The sequence below is a fragment of the Anarhichas minor genome, unplaced genomic scaffold, assembly GCF_050575085.1.
Source record: "Anarhichas minor isolate MPS153535 unplaced genomic scaffold, ASM5057508v1 ptg000066l, whole genome shotgun sequence".
NCBI lineage: Eukaryota > Metazoa > Chordata > Actinopteri > Perciformes > Anarhichadidae > Anarhichas > Anarhichas minor.
Window position 1 is genome coordinate 874,036 of NW_027466512.1, and position 21,145 is coordinate 895,180.

At 41.1% G+C, this 21,145-nt stretch overlaps 1 protein-coding gene across 16 annotated transcripts in view; it reads left to right on the forward strand.

The window, feature by feature from the left end:
* Positions 1-21,145, forward strand: part of gon4lb (gon-4 like b) — a 49,107-nt gene that overhangs the window by 4,925 nt on the left and 23,037 nt on the right. For 13 of the 16 annotated variants that reach the window (XR_012947669.1, XR_012947668.1, XM_076078406.1 and 10 more), the window contains 6 exons: positions 79-119; positions 2,100-2,296; positions 6,257-6,506; positions 8,046-8,132; positions 18,033-18,234; positions 18,328-18,478. Coding sequence is in view for 14 of the 16 variants with exons in the window: in XM_076078406.1 (XP_075934521.1) it covers positions 79-119; positions 2,100-2,296; positions 6,257-6,506; positions 8,046-8,132; positions 18,033-18,234; positions 18,328-18,478 (928 nt within the window). In the remaining 2 variants the exon portion in view is untranslated. Of the gene's footprint in view, positions 1-78; positions 120-2,099; positions 2,297-6,138; positions 6,507-8,045; positions 8,133-18,032; positions 18,235-18,327; positions 18,479-21,145 lie in introns of all 16 variants that reach the window. The other 3 variants (XM_076078407.1, XM_076078416.1, XM_076078418.1) reach the window with 3 other exon arrangements.

Genomic DNA, 21,145 nt, shown 5'->3' on the forward strand with positions numbered 1-21,145 from the left:
GACTGGGTCTAGGGTCCACAGACCCTGTGTGTGTTTTGTTTTGTCCTCCCCTCTATGTTAACACTTCTTCTTTTTCAGAGAAGGAAGTGAATGAGCTGCTGGAGGAGCTCTTTGATACAGTGAGTTGATTTTTACCAGCTTGTGTTTCTAATGATTTCTACTAATGATTCATGGTGGTGAATCGAGACTTTGTGATGAGTCAGGTCTTTATGACAGGTCAGAACGTAGTTAAGAGTCGGGATCTAAGATCAAGTCAGGACTTAGTTAAAAGTCGGGATCTAAGAACAAGTCCGGACTTAGTTAAGAGTCGGGATCTAAGAACAAGTCCGGACTTAGTTAAGAGTCGGGATCTAAGAACAAGTCAGGACTTAGTTAAAAGTCGGGATCTAAGAACAAGTCCGGACTTAGTTAAGAGTCGGGATCTAAGAACAAGTCCGGACTTAGTTAAGAGTCGGGATCTAAGAACAAGTCAGGACTTAGTTAAAAGTCGGGATCTAAGAACAAGTCCGGACTTAGTTAAGAGTCGGGATCTAAGAACAAGTCCGGACTTAGTTAAGAGTCGGGATCTAAGAACAAGTCTGGACTTAGTTAAGAGTCGGGACCTAAGAACAAGTCAGGACCTAGTTAAGAGTCAAGATCTAAGAACAAGTCCGGACTTAGTTAAGAGTCGGGATCTAAGAACAAGTCTGGACTTAGTTAAGAGTCAAGATCTAAGAACAAGTCCGGACTTAGTTAAGAGTCGGGACCTAAGAACAAGTCCGGACTTAGTTAAGAGTCGGGATCTAAGAACAAGTCTGGACTTAGTTAAGAGTCGGGATCTAAGAACAAGTCAGGACCTAGTTAAGAGTCGGGATCTAAGAACAAGTCGGGACTTAGTTAAGAGTCGGGATCTAAGAACAAGTCGGGACTTAGTTAAGAGTCGGGATCTAAGAACAAGTCGGGACTTAGTTAAGAGTCGGGATCTAAGAACAAGTCGGGACTTAGTTAAGAGTCGGGATCTAAGAACAAGTCGGGACTTAGTTAAGAGTCGGGATCTAAGAACAAGTCGGGACTTAGTTAAGAGTCGGGATCTAAGAACAAGTCCGGACTTAGTTAAGAGTCGGGATCTAAGAACAAGTCAGGACTTAGTTAAAAGTCGGGATCTAAGAACAAGTCCGGACTTAGTTAAGAGTCGGGATCTAAGAACAAGTCCGGACTTAGTTAAGAGTCGGGATCTAAGAACAAGTCTGGACTTAGTTAAGAGTCGGGACCTAAGAACAAGTCAGGACCTAGTTAAGAGTCAAGATCTAAGAACAAGTCCGGACTTAGTTAAGAGTCGGGATCTAAGAACAAGTCTGGACTTAGTTAAGAGTCAAGATCTAAGAACAAGTCCGGACTTAGTTAAGAGTCGGGACCTAAGAACAAGTCCGGACTTAGTTAAGAGTCGGGATCTAAGAACAAGTCTGGACTTAGTTAAGAGTCGGGATCTAAGAACAAGTCAGGACCTAGTTAAGAGTCGGGATCTAAGAACAAGTCGGGACTTAGTTAAGAGTCGGGATCTAAGAACAAGTCGGGACTTAGTTAAGAGTCGGGATCTAAGAACAAGTCGGGACTTAGTTAAGAGTCGGGATCTAAGAACAAGTCGGGACTTAGTTAAGAGTCGGGATCTAAGAACAAGTCGGGACTTAGTTAAGAGTCGGGATCTAAGAACAAGTCGGGACTTAGTTAAGAGTCGGGATCTAAGAACAAGTCGGGACTTAGTTAAGAGTCGGGACTTTGGGACGAGTCGGGGCCTCGTGATGTTTCGTGACTGAAGGACTGAAGGACTGAAGAGAAGTTTCAGAACAACGTTTGAGTGAAAGAGAGAAGCTGAAAATTTCTCCTGTTTCTTTGCGAGTTCTTTTTACACTTGGTGGTGTTCTTCAGTATTGATTCAAACGTCATTGTCACACAATTGTTAGGGTTTATAATTATTTATAAACAAGTCATTTTCATGTTTCCTCTCAAACACAGAAACTGTTTCCTTCAAATATCTGTTACATTTCTCCTGCTTAGTTTAAACTCAAACAAGGAGTCTGGTTTTAGTTCAACAAGGCCGTTTACGGTGACACTGACGTCAGTTATATGTACAGCTCCAGGAGGAGGAGGAGGTGGCAGCTGAGGAGGAGGAGGAGGAGGAGCAGGAAGAGGAGCAGGAAGAGGAGCAGGAGGAGGATGTGGCAGCTGAGGAGGAGGAGGAGCAGGAGGAGGATGTGGCAGCTGAGGAGGAGGTGCCATCACAGACTGGACCCAAATTCAACATCCCCCAGGCTTTACGGTAAGAGTCCTGATGCATGATGGGAGGTCATACAACTACACAAACACATCATCACAGTTCTGTTGATATCTGGTTTTGCTGGTCTGATCTGGTCTGGTCTGGTCTGCTGAACCAGCATTCATCATCATGACGGTTTCTGGCTAATTAAAAAGTAGCTTACATCAGCAGCCTGGACCGACGGCGTCACGGCACTAAATCCAGCTTGTGTTGCGTTAATAAAAATCAATATGACAACATGATTAGTATGATATTAAGTTTGTTTATAAACTTAATAGACTTAGACTTCTTATTTAGTGTTTATTGGCTTCGAGGTGCATTACTGCCACCAAGTGGACTGGAGTCTCAGGGTCTTTCTCAAACCAGACCCTCCCCACTATGTGACGGACTGAACTCTCATAGCTGCATGAAACTTCCCTCTCTCTGGTGGAAACAGGAAGTGTCATAACGTTTCATGTGAAGAAGGAACTGTTAAACATAGGACTAACAGTAAGCTACACAAGTAACAGGAAGGTGGTAGATTCACCATCAAATAGGCCTCGTTATGGAGAATTTGCTTTGGTGCATAAACAAGAAACAGAGATATAGAACAGAAACAAAGTACTATGATAATATAAAATATATATAAAAAATATATTGCATACAATAGGCTCGTTCGACATAAGCCAGGCGTGCACAGTTTCAATCACCGGCGATCGGTGCACAATGCATGCTGGGTAGATTTGCGTCCGACTTGCTCTGACGTCATGAAAACGTGCGTAACGTTGATCTCACGTGAGCGAGGCGGCCGCAGATTTTAGAGCCAGGCGCTGCAGTTGCTCTCCACTGACTGCATGACCCCAGGGCATGATGGGAAACTTCTTGCTGTCTTCAGATCAAAGAGCTGATTGGCTCTTAGATTTTCTTTAGTGGAAAAGGTGGGCGACCGTGGCTCACTGGGTTAAGAGGGTTGGCTGGTGACCACAAGGATCGGCTGTTCAAGCCTTGGCCTTTGACCTGTCAAACAGCCCACTGCTCCCCATATATAGGGATGGGTCAAATGCAGAGACAAATTTATCCTTAATTAACAGGATAAATATAGTATAAAAAATGTAAATCCTAATTTTCTGTCTAATTGTAATACTTAACGCTAGATTGTTGGCTATTAGTCTCATTTTGTGCAATAACAATAATATATAAGGTTATTTATTTAGCATCTGTAAATAAAGATATGTATTGAGAAAGCCGACATCCTACTTGATGTCAACATGTTCTCAGTCAGAGCACTGAATGTGTCCATCGATTAATGATTGTGAAGCATCACAAAACATATTAAAAGAAAAGCACAATTGTCACTGATGGAAACTTGCAGCGTTGCTTCTCCTCCGTGTGGAGCCTGTTTATGTAGCTGTGATGTTTGGACAGTTGGTTCAGTTTTTAAATTTCTTAAATTTACGGTTGTATGATTTAGAAATGACGCTATCTTCACATATATTTATTTATAGAAATGTTTAAATAAATATGACATCCAAGAACTAAAATATGCCCGATCTTATATCCTCAATTATAATAATAACATAGTTAAATATATGAAAAGACATCCAAACTTAAAGACCAGCAATTTAGTGTTAAGTGTCTTGCTCAAGGACACATCGACATGCTCCTAGCGGAGCCGGGGATCGAACCGCCGCTCCTCTGATTGAAGGACGGCCCTGCGCTCCACTTAGCCACAGTCGCCCAAGATCAGTTCTAGACTATGGCTGTGTGGCATATAGGTCGACGTCTAAAACCTTGTTGGGAAAACTGGATGTAATACAAGTGTCAAGAATATGTAGTGGGGTCTTTAAAACAACATCTGTGCCGGCATTGCAGGTAGAAATGGGGGAAATGCCGTTGGAGTTGAGAAGAATACAGATCATGATGACATATTGGGTCAGTTTACATGTTTAAGGACATAACAACCATCCAACAATAAGTGCAATTGAGCCATGCTGGGAACATGACAACAGGCCAACACAGAGCTCTGGTTGGGTTGTTCAGAAGAAGGCTGTGAATTAGGTTATAGGAGTTATTCTCCAGCTGTGGTCCAGCTGTTCCTCTTTGGTTACTGCCACAGCCTGGAATAGATCTTGACCTCCTTGAACTGATGAGAGATGAACGTGGGGGAAACTGTAAGATCTTCAAGTCATACATCAGTTACCACAATTAAATACAGATTTATGGATCTAAAGACCCTAAAACTGGTAGAACAGCAGCAGCAGCAGTGATCCCAGAATTCCATTATGAGTGTGGGAAGAGACTCAGTGATGATGTGTCTGTGTTTACATGTGAGATGATGGCCATAGAGTTATTGTGTTACAGTGGGTAGAGGAGGTCAGGCCAGAGAGAGGTGATTGCATCAGACTCATGTGCAGTGCTAACGAGTTTGACATGTTGCCACTCCAGAAGCAGAGAGGATTTACTGTTTGAAATACTACAATCATTTTTAAGAATCCATCAAATGCGGATAGCGGTTCATTTAGTGTGGGTCCATGTTGGAGTCGATGGCAATGAGAAGGCGGATAAAGCAGCAAAAAGGGCTTTGAAGAGTGGGAGAAATAACGTTAATGTAAATATAAGTAAGTCAGAAGCTAAAGTGGTGATTAAGGGACAAATCAAAAAGATATGTCAGAACAAATGTAATAAAGGGAGTAAAGGAAGATATGTGTTTAAAGAGGAACCATTGGTTGGGAGCAGGATCTAGTGGACAAACTAGAAAAGAGGAGGCGATTATGACGAGACTAAGGAACGGCCATACTGGTCTGAACAGTTCCCTCTGTTATTAGAAAGCATAATAATGGAAAGTGTAAATTTTGTGGAGAAGGAGAAACCGTGGACCATGTTTTATTGTCCTGTCAGAGGTACGAGTCAGAGAGAGAAGTTTTGAAAAAAGGTCTAAGAGAGATTAGAGAGGAAAGCTTTAGTGACAAATGTTGGAAACTTTTTCTGGAATATTTAGAGTCAACAACACTAATGAATAGAATTTGAGAAAGAAATGTATTATTATTTATTTTTTCTATTTTATTATTTTATTTTTTCTATATGTGTATATATATATATATATATATATATATATATACATATATATATATAGAAGGTTTTCCCTGTAAAATATACAACACATTCTGTTGCTGCATTCTCTCTAGTGTCCACCAGGGGGCGACTCCTCTGGTTGTATAGAAGTCTATGAGAAAATGACTCTACTTCTCTCTTGATTTATTACCTCAGTAAACATTGTAAACATGAGTTTATGGTCTCAATCTCTAGTTTCAAGTCTTCTTCAATACAGCATGATGTTCATTTAGTACATTATGGTCCATTTAGAGTCAAACAGACCATAAAGCAGGGGATGCTTTAGGGCGGGGCTACACGGTGATTGACAGGTCTCTACCAGAGACGTATACGGCGTCTCTACGTCACTCCTCCTCAGTCCAGATATGGTCACTTCCTGTCCACTGGTTCATAAAAAACAAGATGGCGACGGACAAAACAATGAACTAGATGCTTCAAAAACATCAGTTCACATACACTATACGGTGGACTCTCCATGTGGAAGCTCTCACTGAGTGGAGGGTTTAGAGAGTGAAGGGGTTTGAGAAAGGCCCTCAGTCTCATGACGCTGCTGATTCAGAGTGACGCCTAGTGATAAAACACCGGTCCAGTCCTGGTTTTAAAGTTTTGACACCGGTCCAACCTCATCATGTACACAAGCACATCCACACCGTGACATAAATCCTCCTTTTGGGACGGTGCAGCAGAGAAGTGCTGTGACTGCTTGGGTAAGGAGGAAGAGAAACGTCCTCTGCTGCTGCTTCTTCTTCACACAGAACCCACGAAGAAGAATCCAGCTGAGAGGAGACATCCCGTGTCTGTCTTCACACGTCGTACGTTTTTACCGAGTGCTTCCTGTGCGACGGCTGTTTTGTCCCTTTTTGCTCTCCGTAGTTTTGAGGCTCCGTTAGCCGACATGTTGACGGAGCGACGGCGAACAGTCAGGAGACAGTACGAAGCTCTGCAGCAGAAGAGAGCCCTGCAGGACACGACCAACCATCATCGTGACAACGTGACCCAGAAGGACACGCCCGGCCCACAACAGGACGCCGTCAGTCCCGTCTTGGTGCTGCAGAGCCGCATCCCCCAAGTCCTGCACCTGGACTACACCCAGAAACTACAGCTGCAGCAGCAGATACAGCAGGTATTGTACTGTCTCACAAAGTGTCCTCTGGTGTCCCCCAATAGAGTCCTTTACTATCTCACATAGTGTACTCTGGTGTCCCCCAATAGAGTCCTCTACTATCTCACATAGTGTACTCTGGTGTCCCCCAATAGAGTCCTCTACTGTCTCACAAAGTGTCCTCTGGTGTCCCCCAATAGAGTCCTCTACTGTCCCACAAAGTGTCCTCTGATGTCCCCCAATAGAGTCCTCTACTATCTCACATAGTGTACTCTGGTGTCCCCCAATAGAGTCCTCTACTGTCTCACATAGTGTCCTCTGGTGTCCCCCAATAGAGTCCTCTACTGTCCCACAAAGTGCCCTCTGATGTCCCCCAATAGAGTCCTCTACTATCTCACATAGTGTACTCTGGTGTCCCCCAATAGAGTCCTCTACTGTCTCACATAGTGTCAGCGACGGAAATACACGAGGGCAAAGGGCAAAACTGCCCCTAAGAAATATCATTTTGCCCCTGATATCACTAGGAGAGGGGCAAAAAATGCCCCCGAACTTTGTAAACGAATAAATAAATGGAGCGCTTCTTCATCAGACCTGTGACTGCGAGACTGTGGTCAACTCAGCAGACACTTACATGTTAGTGCACCTATATGCTGACATTCACGGTAAACTCATTCAAACGGCACAGATCGGGAGCGAGCGAAGGACTTTCAAAGTTAGCGGAAACGTGAGACAACATCCGGTTTCTTCAGATGAACATCCGGTTTTCAGAATAAGATGCCAACAAAGTATACATATTGCATAATGGAAATTAGATTAAATGAATTATATTCACATTAAGTATAAAACATGCTACCTGCATCTCGTGAGTTAAAGGGAAAATACGCCTAAATTGTGCGTAAAGTGTCTTTATTCTTTGATTTGAGGGTTGCTAATGAATAATACCTGACTGACAGTCAATTAAGATATTTTACTAAGTAAAAACTCTGAACTGAATTTGTACCTTCAAATGGCACATTTTTTAAAATTTTAAGGTGCTATAAAAATGTCTTTCTCAATAATTCCACACAATGACTGATGTATATGTAATCAAGGCATCGTTGACTTAATAATTGTTAATAGTTGTTTAAAAAATGTAATAATAACAATAAATAACCACAAAGAAATAAGAATAAATTGAATATGATTGTCTGATTTATGTTTGTTTTTTGTTCAAAAAATCTAAGAAAAGACTTTGAATCTGTAGACTACTGCCTAATAGTCTTATTATTGCCATTTGATGACAATTGCTCATATACTGTAAGCCTAAATAAGTATATTTATTATTTTGAACAAAGATTAAATGTTATTTCACAAGTTTCAAAAAGTGCCCCCAATGATTTGAAAATGCCCTGGATCTCAGTCAGTGGGGGCAAAAATTGCCCCCAAAAAAATATGTAAATTTCCTACCCTGGATAGTGTCCTCTGGTGTCCCCCAATAGTGTCCTCTGGTGTCTCACATAGTGTCCTCTATTCTCTTCAGCCTTTTGTTGACTAGAATGCTTCCGTCTCTCTCTCTTCCAGCATGTGCAGCTGCTGACTCAGGTTCACCTGCTGTGTCGCCATGTGGACGCCCTGAACCACGAAACCTGCATTACTAAACACTACCTGGTTAGTAACCACAAACACTACCAGGGCCCCGTTCCTCGTACGTGGCTAACTGAGTTAGCCGGATACTTTTCAGGATAAGATGACGTAGATCAGGCTTTTCGGTTCCACGAAGCAAGTTTGGCAAAATCACCATGGCAACACATCCATAAGCTTGAAGCTGCTCCAGCGCAGGCTAACTGAAGGTAGCTGGATAAGCTGCCACTCCCCCGGAAAACATGGCAGCTCCTGTCATATACGGTAGTCTAATGCGCTTGCGCATCTACCGGGGTTTATACGGGAGTTCCGGAAATGCATGTAAAGTGAGACACACGGTGATCCATTAAAGCAGCTGAGCAAACTAAGAAGCCTCTATTGCATTAATGTACAGCTCCCTTCCTCAGAGATCCACTGATGAAGGAGGATATTAGTTAGATTAGCGTTTTATAGGGAGAGAGTTCTTCCACATCGCCAAGATCCGTTATCACATCATGATGACTTCCTATACGAGCGCTATCCATTCTGCCCACAAGGAATCATTTATTTACAGACCTTCTGGAGCATACATTGAACACCACACGCTGCAGCCGAGCATTGACTCTCACACACTGGATGCAGCCTTGAGCTGTTCTGCGAGTGGTACATTGTTGTTCAGTGTCGGCGATGCGGAGAACATGGGGAAAGCCGCTGCATGCCGTGCTGTTGGTGAAGTTTATTTGGCGCTTAATAAACTCATGGATGTGTTCATTACATCACCATGGCACATATTGTACTGACTCAGCATTCTGAGTAATGTGTGTGTGTGTTAGTGTTTACTTGCTCCCATGTCCTCTTGATGGCTGCGTTGCATACATGAGGGTTAAAGCACTCATAATGATATGACAGTGTTATTAGTACACCAGCATATCATTACTGTAGAACATGATGAAGGTGGACTCATGATAAGAACAGAGAGAATCACACTATTTATCTTCACTGCTTCAGTTGATTGAATGTCTGATGATGAATAATACACACACACACACACACACTGATCCGCCCACACACAGATTCAAACTGCTAGTTCTATATGGTAATCTACACATACATGTATATACACATATATAGTACATGATACATGAGGGCATACAGTACATATATCCTCATATTAATGAGTATCAGTTAGATGCTCTTTGTGCTTGTTTTTATCTTATTCTGAAAGAGTTGAGATCATTATTGTCGCTATAGATCTCATTGGATGATGCATTCATTAAGCCTACTGCCAGCAGCTCATTTAAAGACATATCTGATTGATTGGGGTGATGAGGCATTAAAATGAGCCGATACATTTACAACACTTACGCATTTAACTTGTCTGTGATATTCTGCGTGCTTCTTGTCTAGCCCTCGCAGCGGTGGCGGTGTTAGATTTTGCCGTGATTATGGTCTTGAATTCCTCATATGCGTTCATGATCATCTCCTGCTCGTCAGCGGAGTAAAAAGAGGCTCTTTCTTTGACTTTATTTGACATTGTACTGTTAGAAAATCATGGTTTCGGTGATCGACGCTTCCCCCTTTTGAAGTAGGACGGGCACGCGCAATTATCCTGATCGTCTGGGTCAAATTAACGAGTGTTTGAGAGGATCAGCCTTGGAGGAACCCAGATAGCCTGATGTCAATCATCGGGTTCATTTAGGCTGCTAATAGGACATTTGATCGACTTAGTTGAACCACGAGGAACGGGGCCCTGGTTAGTAAACACAAACACTACCTGGTTAGTAAACTAACACTACCTGGTTAGTAACCACAAACACTACCTGGTTAGTAAACACAAACACTACCTGGTTAGTAAACACAACACTACCTGGTTAGTAAACACAAACACTACTTGGTTAGTAACCACAAACACTACTTGGTTAGTAACCACAAACACTACCTGGTTAGTAACCACAAACACTACCTGGTTAGTAAACAACAATACCTGGTTAGTAAACACAACACTACCTGGTTAGTAAACACAACACTACCTGGTTAGTTAACACTATCTGGTTAGTAAACACAACACTACTTGGTTAGTTAACACTACCTGGTTAGTAAACACAACATTTCCTGGTTAGTAAACACAACACTACCTGGTTAGTAAACACAAACACTACTTGGTTAGTAAACACAAACACTACTTGGTTAGTAAACACTAACACTACCTGGTTAGTAACCACAACACTACCTGGTTAGTAAACACAAACACTACCTGGTTAGTAACCACAACACTACCTGGTTAGTAAACACAAACACTACCTGGTTAGTAAACACAAACACTACTTGGTTAGTAAACACAAACACTACCTGGTTAGTAAACACAAACACTACTTGGTTAGTAAACACAAACACTACTTGGTTAGTAAACACAAATACTACTTGGTTAGTAAACACAAACACTACTTGGTTAGTAAACACAAACACTACCTGGTTAGTAAACACAAACACTACCTGGTTAGTAAACACAACACTACTTGGTTAGTAAACACAAACACGACCTGGTTAGTAACCACAAACACTACCTGGTTAGTAACCACAAACACTACCTGGTTAGTAAACACAAACACTACCTGGTTAGTAAACACAACACTACCTGGTTAGTAAACACAAACACGACTTGGTTAGTAAACACAAACACTACTTGGTTAGTAACCACAAACACTACCTGGTTAGTAACCACAAACACGACCTGGTTAGTAACCACAAACACTACCTGGTTAGTAACCACAAACACTACTTAGTTAACACTATCTGGTTAGTAAACACAAACACTACCTGGTTAGTAACCACAAACACTACTTGGTTAGTAAACACTAACACTACCTGGTTAGTAACCACAAACACTACCTGGTTAGTAAACACAACACTACCTGGTTAGTAAACACAACACTACCTGGTTAGTAACCACAAACACTACTTGGTTAGTAACCACAAACACTACTTGGTTCGTTAACACTATCTGGTTAGTAAACACAAACACTACTTAGTTAACACTATCTGGTTAGTAAACACAAACACTACCTGGTTAGTAACCACAAACACTACTTGGTTAGTAAACACCAACACTACCTGGTTAGTAAACACAACACTACCTGGTTAGTAAACAACACTACCTGGTTAGTAACCACAAACACTACTTGGTTAGTAACCACAAACACTACTTGGTTAGTAACCACAAACACTACCTGGTTAGTAACCACAAACACTACTTGGTTAGTAACCACAAACACTACTTGGTTAGTAACCACAAACACTACTTGGTTCGTTAACACTATCTGGTTAGTAAACACAAACACTACCTGGTTAGTAACCACAAACACTACCTGGTTAGTAAACACAAACACTACCTGGGTAGTAAACACAAACACTACCTGGTTAGTAAACACAAACACTACCTGTTTAGTAAACACAAACACTACCTGGTTAGTAAACACAAACACTACCTGGTTAGTAAACACAAACACTATTTGGTTAGTAAACACAAACACTACCTGGTTAGTAAACACAAACACTACCTGGTTAGTAAACACAACACTACCTGGTTAGTAAACACAACACTACCTGGTTAGTAAACACAACACTAGCTGGTTAGTAAACACAAACACTACTTGGTTAGTTAACACTACCTGGTTAGTAAACACAAACACTACCTGGTTAGTAAACACAAACACTACTTGGTTAGTAACCACAAACACTACCTGGTTAGTAACCACAAACACTACCTGGTTAGTAACCACAAACACTACCTGGTTAGTAACCACAAACACTACTTGGTTAGTAACCACAAACACTACCTGGTTAGTAACCACAAACACTACCTGGTTAGTAAACTCAACACTACCTGGTTAGTAACCACAAACACTACCTGGTTAGTAACCACAAACACTACTTGGTTAGTAAACACAAACACTACCTGGTTAGTAACCACAAACACTACTTGGTTAGTAAACACTAACACTACCTGGTTAGTAACCACAAACACTACCTGGTTAGTAAACACAAACACTACCTGGTTAGTAAACACAAACACTACTTGGTTAGTAAACACAAACACTACTTGGTTAGTAAACACTAACACTACCTGGTTAGTAACCACAACACTACCTGGTTAGTAAACAAACACTACCTGGTTAGTAACCACAACACTACCTGGTTAGTAAACACAAACACTACCTGGTTAGTAAACACAAACACTACTTGGTTAGTAAACACAAACACTACCTGGTTAGTAAACACAAACACTACTTGGTTAGTAAACACAAACACTACTTGGTTCGTTAACACTATCTGGTTAGTAAACACAAACACTACTTAGTTAACACTATCTGGTTAGTAAACACAAACACTACCTGGTTAGTAACCACAAACACTACTTGGTTAGTAAACACCAACACTACCTGGTTAGTAAACACAACACTACCTGGTTAGTAAACAACACTACCTGGTTAGTAACCACAAACACTACTTGGTTAGTAACCACAAACACTACTTGGTTAGTAACCACAAACACTACCTGGTTAGTAACCACAAACACTACTTGGTTAGTAACCACAAACACTACTTGGTTAGTAACCACAAACACTACTTGGTTCGTTAACACTATCTGGTTAGTAAACACAAACACTACCTGGTTAGTAACCACAAACACTACCTGGTTAGTAAACACAAACACTACCTGGGTAGTAAACACAAACACTACCTGGTTAGTAAACACAAACACTACCTGTTTAGTAAACACAAACACTACCTGGTTAGTAAACACAAACACTACCTGGTTAGTAAACACAAACACTATTTGGTTAGTAAACACAAACACTACCTGGTTAGTAAACACAAACACTACCTGGTTAGTAAACACAACACTACCTGGTTAGTAAACACAACACTACCTGGTTAGTAAACACAACACTAGCTGGTTAGTAAACACAAACACTACTTGGTTAGTTAACACTACCTGGTTAGTAAACACAAACACTACCTGGTTAGTAAACACAAACACTACTTGGTTAGTAACCACAAACACTACCTGGTTAGTAACCACAAACACTACCTGGTTAGTAACCACAAACACTACCTGGTTAGTAACCACAAACACTACTTGGTTAGTAACCACAAACACTACCTGGTTAGTAACCACAAACACTACCTGGTTAGTAAACTCAACACTACCTGGTTAGTAACCACAAACACTACCTGGTTAGTAACCACAAACACTACTTGGTTAGTAAACACAAACACTACCTGGTTAGTAACCACAAACACTACTTGGTTAGTAAACACTAACACTACCTGGTTAGTAACCACAAACACTACCTGGTTAGTAAACACAAACACTACCTGGTTAGTAAACACAAACACTACTTGGTTAGTAAACACAAACACTACTTGGTTAGTAAACACTAACACTACCTGGTTAGTAACCACAACACTACCTGGTTAGTAAACAAACACTACCTGGTTAGTAACCACAACACTACCTGGTTAGTAAACACAAACACTACCTGGTTAGTAAACACAAACACTACTTGGTTAGTAAACACAAACACTACCTGGTTAGTAAACACAAACACTACTTGGTTAGTAAACACAAACACTACTTGGTTAGTAAACACAAATACTACTTGGTTAGTAAACACAAACACTACTTGGTTAGTAAACACAAACACTACTTGGTTAGTAAACACAAACACTACTTGGTTAGTAAACACAAACACTACCTGGTTAATAAACACAACACTACTTGGTTAGTAAACACAAACACGACCTGGTTAGTAACCACAAACACTACCTGGTTAGTAACCACAAACACTACCTGGTTAGTAACCACAAACACTACCTGGTTAGTAAACACAACACTACCTGGTTAGTAAACACAAACACGACTTGGTTAGTAAACACAAACACTACTTGGTTAGTAACCACAAACACTACCTGGTTAGTAACCACAATCACGACCTGGTTAGTAACCACAAACACTACCTGGTTAGTAACCACAAACACTACTTAGTTAACACTATCTGGTTAGTAAACACAAACACTACCTGGTTAGTAACCACAAACACTACTTGGTTAGTAAACACTAACACTACCTGGTTAGTAACCACAAACACTACCTGGTTAGTAAACACAACACTACCTGGTTAGTAAACAACACTACCTGGTTAGTAACCACAAACACTACTTGGTTAGTAACCACAAACACTACTTGGTTCGTTAACACTATCTGGTTAGTAAACACAAACACTACTTAGTTAACACTATCTGGTTAGTAAACACAAACACTACCTGGTTAGTAACCACAAACACTACTTGGTTAGTAACCACAAACACGACCTGGTTAGTAACCACAAACACTACCTGGTTAGTAACCACAAACACTACCTGGTTAGTAAACACAAACACTACCTGGTTAGTAAACACAACACTACCTGGCTAGTAAACACAAACACGACTTGGTTAGTAAACACAAACACTACTTGGTTAGTAACCACAAACACTACCTGGTTAGTAACCACAAACACGACCTGGTTAGTAACCACAAACACTACCTGGTTAGTAACCACAAACACTACTTAGTTAACACTATCTGGTTAGTAAACACAAACACTACCTGGTTAGTAACCACAAACACTACTTGGTTAGTAAACACTAACACTACCTGGTTAGTAACCACAAACACTACCTGGTTAGTAAACACAACACTACCTGGTTAGTAAACACAACACTACCTGGTTAGTAAACAACACTACCTGGTTAGTAACCACAAACACTACTTGGTTAGTAACCACAAACACTACTTGGTTCGTTAACACTATCTGGTTAGTAAACACAAACACTACTTAGTTAACACTATCTGGTTAGTAAACACAAACACTACCTGGTTAGTAACCACAAACACTACTTGGTTAGTAAGCACCAACACTACCTGGTTAGTAAACACAACACTACCTGGTTAGTAAACACAACACTACCTGGTTAGTAACCACAAACACTACTTGGTTAGTAACCACAAACACTACTTGGTTAGTAACCACAAACACTACCTGGTTAGTAACCACAAACACTACTTGGTTAGTAACCACAAACACTACTTGGTTAGTAACCACAAACACTACTTGGTTCGTTAACACTATCTGGTTAGTAAACACAAACACTACCTGGTTAGTAAACACAAACACTACCTGGTTAGTAAACACAAACACTACCTGGTTAGTAAACACAAACACTACCTGTTTAGTAAACACAAACACTACCTGTTTAGTAAACACAAACACTACCTGGTTAGTAAACACAAACACTACCTGGTTAGTAAACACAAACACTATTTGGTTAGTAAACACAAACACTACCTGGTTAGTAAACACAAACACTACCTGGTTAGTAAACACAACACTACCTGGTTAGTAAACACAACACTACCTGGTTAGTAAACACAACACTAGCTGGTTAGTAAACACAAACACTACTTGGTTAGTTAACACTACCTGGTTAGTAAACACAAACACTACCTGGTTAGTAAACACAAACACTACTTGGTTAGTAACCACAAACACTACCTGGTTAGTAACCACAAACACTACCTGGTTAGTAACCACAAACACTACCTGGTTAGTAACCACAAACACTACTTGGTTAGTAACCACAAACACTACCTGGTTAGTAACCACAAACACTACCTGGTTAGTAAACTCAACACTACCTGGTTAGTAACCACAAACACTACCTGGTTAGTAACCACAAACACTACCTGGTTAGTAAACACAAACACTACCTGGTTAGTAAACACAACACTACCTGGTTAGTAAACACAAACACGACTTGGTTAGTAAACACAAACACTTCTTGGTTAGTAACCACAAACACTACCTGGTTAGTAACCACAAACACGACCTGGTTAGTAACCACAAACACTACCTGGTTAGTAACCACAAACACTACTTAGTTAACACTATCTGGTTAGTAAACACAAACACTACCTGGTTAGTAACCACAAACACTACTTGGTTAGTAAACACTAACACTACCTGGTTAGTAACCACAAACACTACCTGGTTAGTAAACACAACACTACCTGGTTAGTAAACAACACTACCTGGTTAGTAACCACAAACACTACTTGGTTAGTAACCACAAACACTACTTGGTTCGTTAACACTATCTGGTTAGTAAACACAAACACTACTTAGTTAACACTATCTGGTTAGTAAACACAAACACTACCTGGTTAGTAACCACAAACACTACTTGGTTAGTAAACACTAACACTACCTGGTTAGTAACCACAAACACTACCTGGTTAGTAACCACAAACACTACCTGGTTAGTAAACACAACACTACCTGGTTAGTAAACACAACACTACCTGGTTAGTAACCACAAACACTACTTGGTTAGTAACCACAAACACTACTTGGTTAGTAACCACAAACACTACCTGGTTAGTAACCACAAACACTACTTGGTTAGTAACCACAAACACTACTTGGTTAGTAACCACAAACACTACTTGGTTAGTAACCACAAACACTACTTGGTTAGTAACCACAAACACTACTTGGTTCGTTAACACTATCTGGTTAGTAAACACAAACACTACCTGGTTAGTAACCACAAACACTACCTGGTTAGTAAACACAAACACTACCTGGTTAGTAAACACAAACACTACCTGGTTAGTAAACACAAACACTACCTGGTTAGTAAACACAAACACTACCTGGTTAGTAAACACAAACACTACCTGGTTAGTAAACACAAACACTACCTGGTTAGTAAACACAAACACTATTTGGTTAGTAAACACAAACACTACCTGGTTAGTAAACACAAACACTACCTGGTTAGTAAACACAACACTACCTGGTTAGTAAACACAACACTACCTGGTTAGTAAACACAACACTAGCTGGTTAGTAAACACAAACACTACTTGGTTAGTTAACACTACCTGGTTAGTAAACACAAACACTACCTGGTTAGTAAACACAAACACTACTTGGTTAGTAACCACAAACACTACCTGGTTAGTAACCACAAACACTACCTGGTTAGTAACCACAAACACTACCTTGTTAGTAACCACAAACACTACTTGGTTAGTAACCACAAACACTACCTGGTTAGTAACCACAAACACTACCTGGTTAGTAAACTCAACACTACCTGGTTAGTAACCACAAACACTACCTGGTTAGTAACCACAAACACTACTTGGTTAGTAAACACAAACACTACCTGGTTAGTAACCACAAACACTACTTGGTTAGTAAACACTAACACTACCTGGTTAGTAACCACAAACACTACCTGGTTAGTAAACACAAACACTACCTGGTTAGTAAACACAAACACTACTTGGTTAGTTAACACTATCTGGTTAGTAAACACAAACACTACTTGGTTAGTAAACACAAACACTACCTGGTTAGTAAACACAACACTACTTGGTTAGTAACCACAAACACTACTTGGTTAGTAACCACAACACTACCTGGTTTGTAAACACAACACTACTTGGTTAGTAAACACAAACACTACCTTTTTAGAAAACACAAACACTGCCTGGTTAGCAAACACAACACTACCTGGTTAGTAACCACAAACACTACTTGGTTAGTAACCACAAACACTACTTGGTTAGTAACCACAACACTACCTGGTTAGTAACCACAAACACTACCTGGTTAGTAACCACTAACACTACCTGGTTAGTAAACACAAACACTACCTTTTTAGAAAACACAAACACTGCCTGGTTAGCAAACACAACACTACCTGGTTAGTAACCACAAACACTACCTGGTTAGTAACCACAAACACTACCTGGTTAGTAACCACAAACACTACCTGGTTAGTAAACACAAACACTGCCTGGTTAGTAACTACTAACACCTCTTGTCCCTCCAGGAGGAGCTGCAGCAGTTTGCCAGCCGTCGGGAGGAGGTTTTCCTCCCGAGCAGTTTCAGAGTGGGTAACCTGCAGGGGGCACTGGATCTCCTTCAGGAGGTGGAGCAGAGAGCGCAGCCTCCTCCTCCTCCTGCTCCTCCTGTCTCTGCTCCTCCTGCTACCTCCAGACGCTGGCTCCCCAGGATGACGCCTGCTACCAACAGTAAGGAGGGAAATCTTATGTTTCTGATAATGTTTGGTTGTTCCAGCAGCTTGTTCTGGTTCTGGTTCTAGTTGTGGTTCTGGCTTTGTTTAGGCCTCGCCTTCCCTCTGCTGCCCACTGACGCCGCCTGGCTGCTTGCCACCCGTTCCGTCTTCCTGTACCCAGAACTACTTCCTGTCTGCAGCCTGGACCCCGCCATCCACCCCCGACACCACCGGAGTGTTTACACTGCAGGAGAAGACGGGTACACTACACTAAAACACAAAGTATACACATATATATATATATACTGTAAACCAGTGGTGGGCCGTGCATTTTATACCTGGGCCTTCAGTGCTCTCCTACTACAGTTGAGCCACCTCCTAATAACCTCATTTTGACGCCACAGCTACGGTTATTATTTGTTTCTAGGAGTGTAACATCACGTATTCATATTAAACCGTTCGGTACGAGTCTTACGAACCGAACAATACGTTTGAATAATACTAGTGCATTTGGAAAATGCAGAAGCTTAAATTGTGGGAAATATGTTTTCGGTGGAGCCACTGCGCTCAAACTGGCAACCCACATGACGTAACAGACAGCTGTCTGACACCCCGACCCCGGAAGAAAAACATTCTACACGCGATGCTAAACTAGCTTAGCAGGAGAACAACAGCAGCAAACACGCTACACTCTCCCCACAGCGTTTAGCTGTTCCTACTGATTCAAACAGGGCTAAAGCAATCGCCACATAATCCCCATTTCTCCAGACAATAATTCTTGCTTTGTAAAGGAAAACAACACCTCAAACTGAGAATCAAATGTCCGACCATAACCCCGCGCATGACGGGATGCTGTGTCATTAACGTACAATGCATATAGTCAGAATCAACGTAATTAACACAATGACAAGAACAAACTCACAACAACCAGTCACATATATTTATATGACAACAAAGCAACAAATCAATCCAGCAGACCTGCAGCACTAAAACACGTATTCATCTGCACACTGAAGAGCACGAGCCATTCAAATATTATTCACATCAGAGGGAACAATATTCACCATATCATAAAAACGACACCATAGATAAATGAACACAGTAGAAACGCTACTGCAGTTCACTTACCACATGCTGTTTACTTAAAGACAAAGTCCATCCTCCTTTCTTTGTTAACAAAGAGTTTAATACCGCGGTTGTACAGAACGGTTGGGGCGACTGGCTCACTGGGTTAAGAGGGTTGTCTGGTAACCGCAGGGTCAACAGTTCAATCCTTGACTGGGACGTGTCGAAGTGTCCCTTGACCCCTAACAGCTCCCTGTCATTGGCACTGTATACAGTGGGCATTGGCAGCCAGGGATAGGTCAAATGCAGTTAAATTTGCCCTTCTGGGATTAATAAATTAAAATTTTTAAAAAAACATCGGTGCGTTTCAGTTCCAGCCAGAGGTCCTCCTGTGAACGTGTTCGTTGAGTTGTAGATCCACATCGGGTCTCTCCAAACGTTTTCAAAAGCACCGTAGCTTGTAAGTGTCCTGTCGTGCTATGGTGTCTTGTTGCTGTTAGCCACCTCAGGTTAGCGTATTTCCAAACAGCTCCAAACACCAAGACTGTTGCAAATAAAATGATTCTTAGCCATAAAATGTGTAACACTTCTCCGATGCCGTCAGCCAGAAATACCGTTGATACAAATCCTTTTCCTGGCTGGGTCAGAGCTGCTAGCTGTGGGGTTGGCCGACTCTTTGATATGATGTCCAGCTTTTCTTGAACTGTCCTCCAGAAAGGCGTTGTCAGTAACTCCGCCACCAAATCCGTTTCTCCTCCTTCAGCCATTGAGTGTTAAAAAAAACAAAGCTACACCAAGGGCCTTTCTCAATATGCGTACTTCTCTGTACTTGTGGACTTTTGAAACGTCATCAGTCTCAGCCCAAGTACTGTTCCAATTCAAAGTTCACATTAAGCCAAGCATGGTCCAAATGCCCGGATGTGGCTCGCTCCGCCCATTTGACCGGGTGCATCGGAGGTGACTTGTCTGTACTTGGGACAGCCAAATATCCCAGAATGCATTTTGCACCAGCAACAGGAAACAATGGCGGAGGAGAAATCACACTTTCTAAATACTTTCTAAATACTACTGTTGTTAAGTCACAGAAAGTAATTTTAGGATGTTTTGAGGCGAGAAGTTAGTTGTTAAAGCATCAAATCTGTGGTCGGTTTGTAAAGATTCAGCCGATTTAAAAATATGCTCCGACGATTTCGGAGTTGTGAGGTGTTGCTAGCGGGACCGGCAGTAAACCAGCACCGGGGGCTCAGCGCTCATGTTACCCGCCTAGAACAGCCTGATCTCGGCGAGTCTTTTTGAAACTTGCCGCTGGTATTGACGTCTCTGTAGCGTTTTCCTCGTCGGCAAAGAGTACAGCAATCCGGATCTGATCCACATACATATATATATACATACAATTTTATATATATATATATATATATATATATATATACACATATAAATATAATTGTATGTATATATATATATGTGTATATAATATAATACACTTATATAATAATATATCATTTTTTATTTTAAATGAAAATGAAAACAGCAGGGTTGTCATATTTAGTTTGATTGTAAAAATACTTTACAGTAAAAAAACGGATTAAATCATTAGCAAGACCAGCTGAGGTGGTGATGTCATCAAGTAAGCTGCTGTTCCAATTGTCCCTACTGCGTTCTCTGGACTTGTGAACTTTTGGAGTATGGACTTGGAGTCCAGACTCCAAGTCCATACTCCAAAAGTTCACAAGTCCGTACTTGTGAACTTGGGTATCGAGAAAGGCCCCAAGCAAAATGCTGGCTCAACTTGAACTCTTATGCCGTGTTCACACCAAACGCGTGAATCGCGCCGCCGGTCTCGCCGGGGACTATTTGTGTTC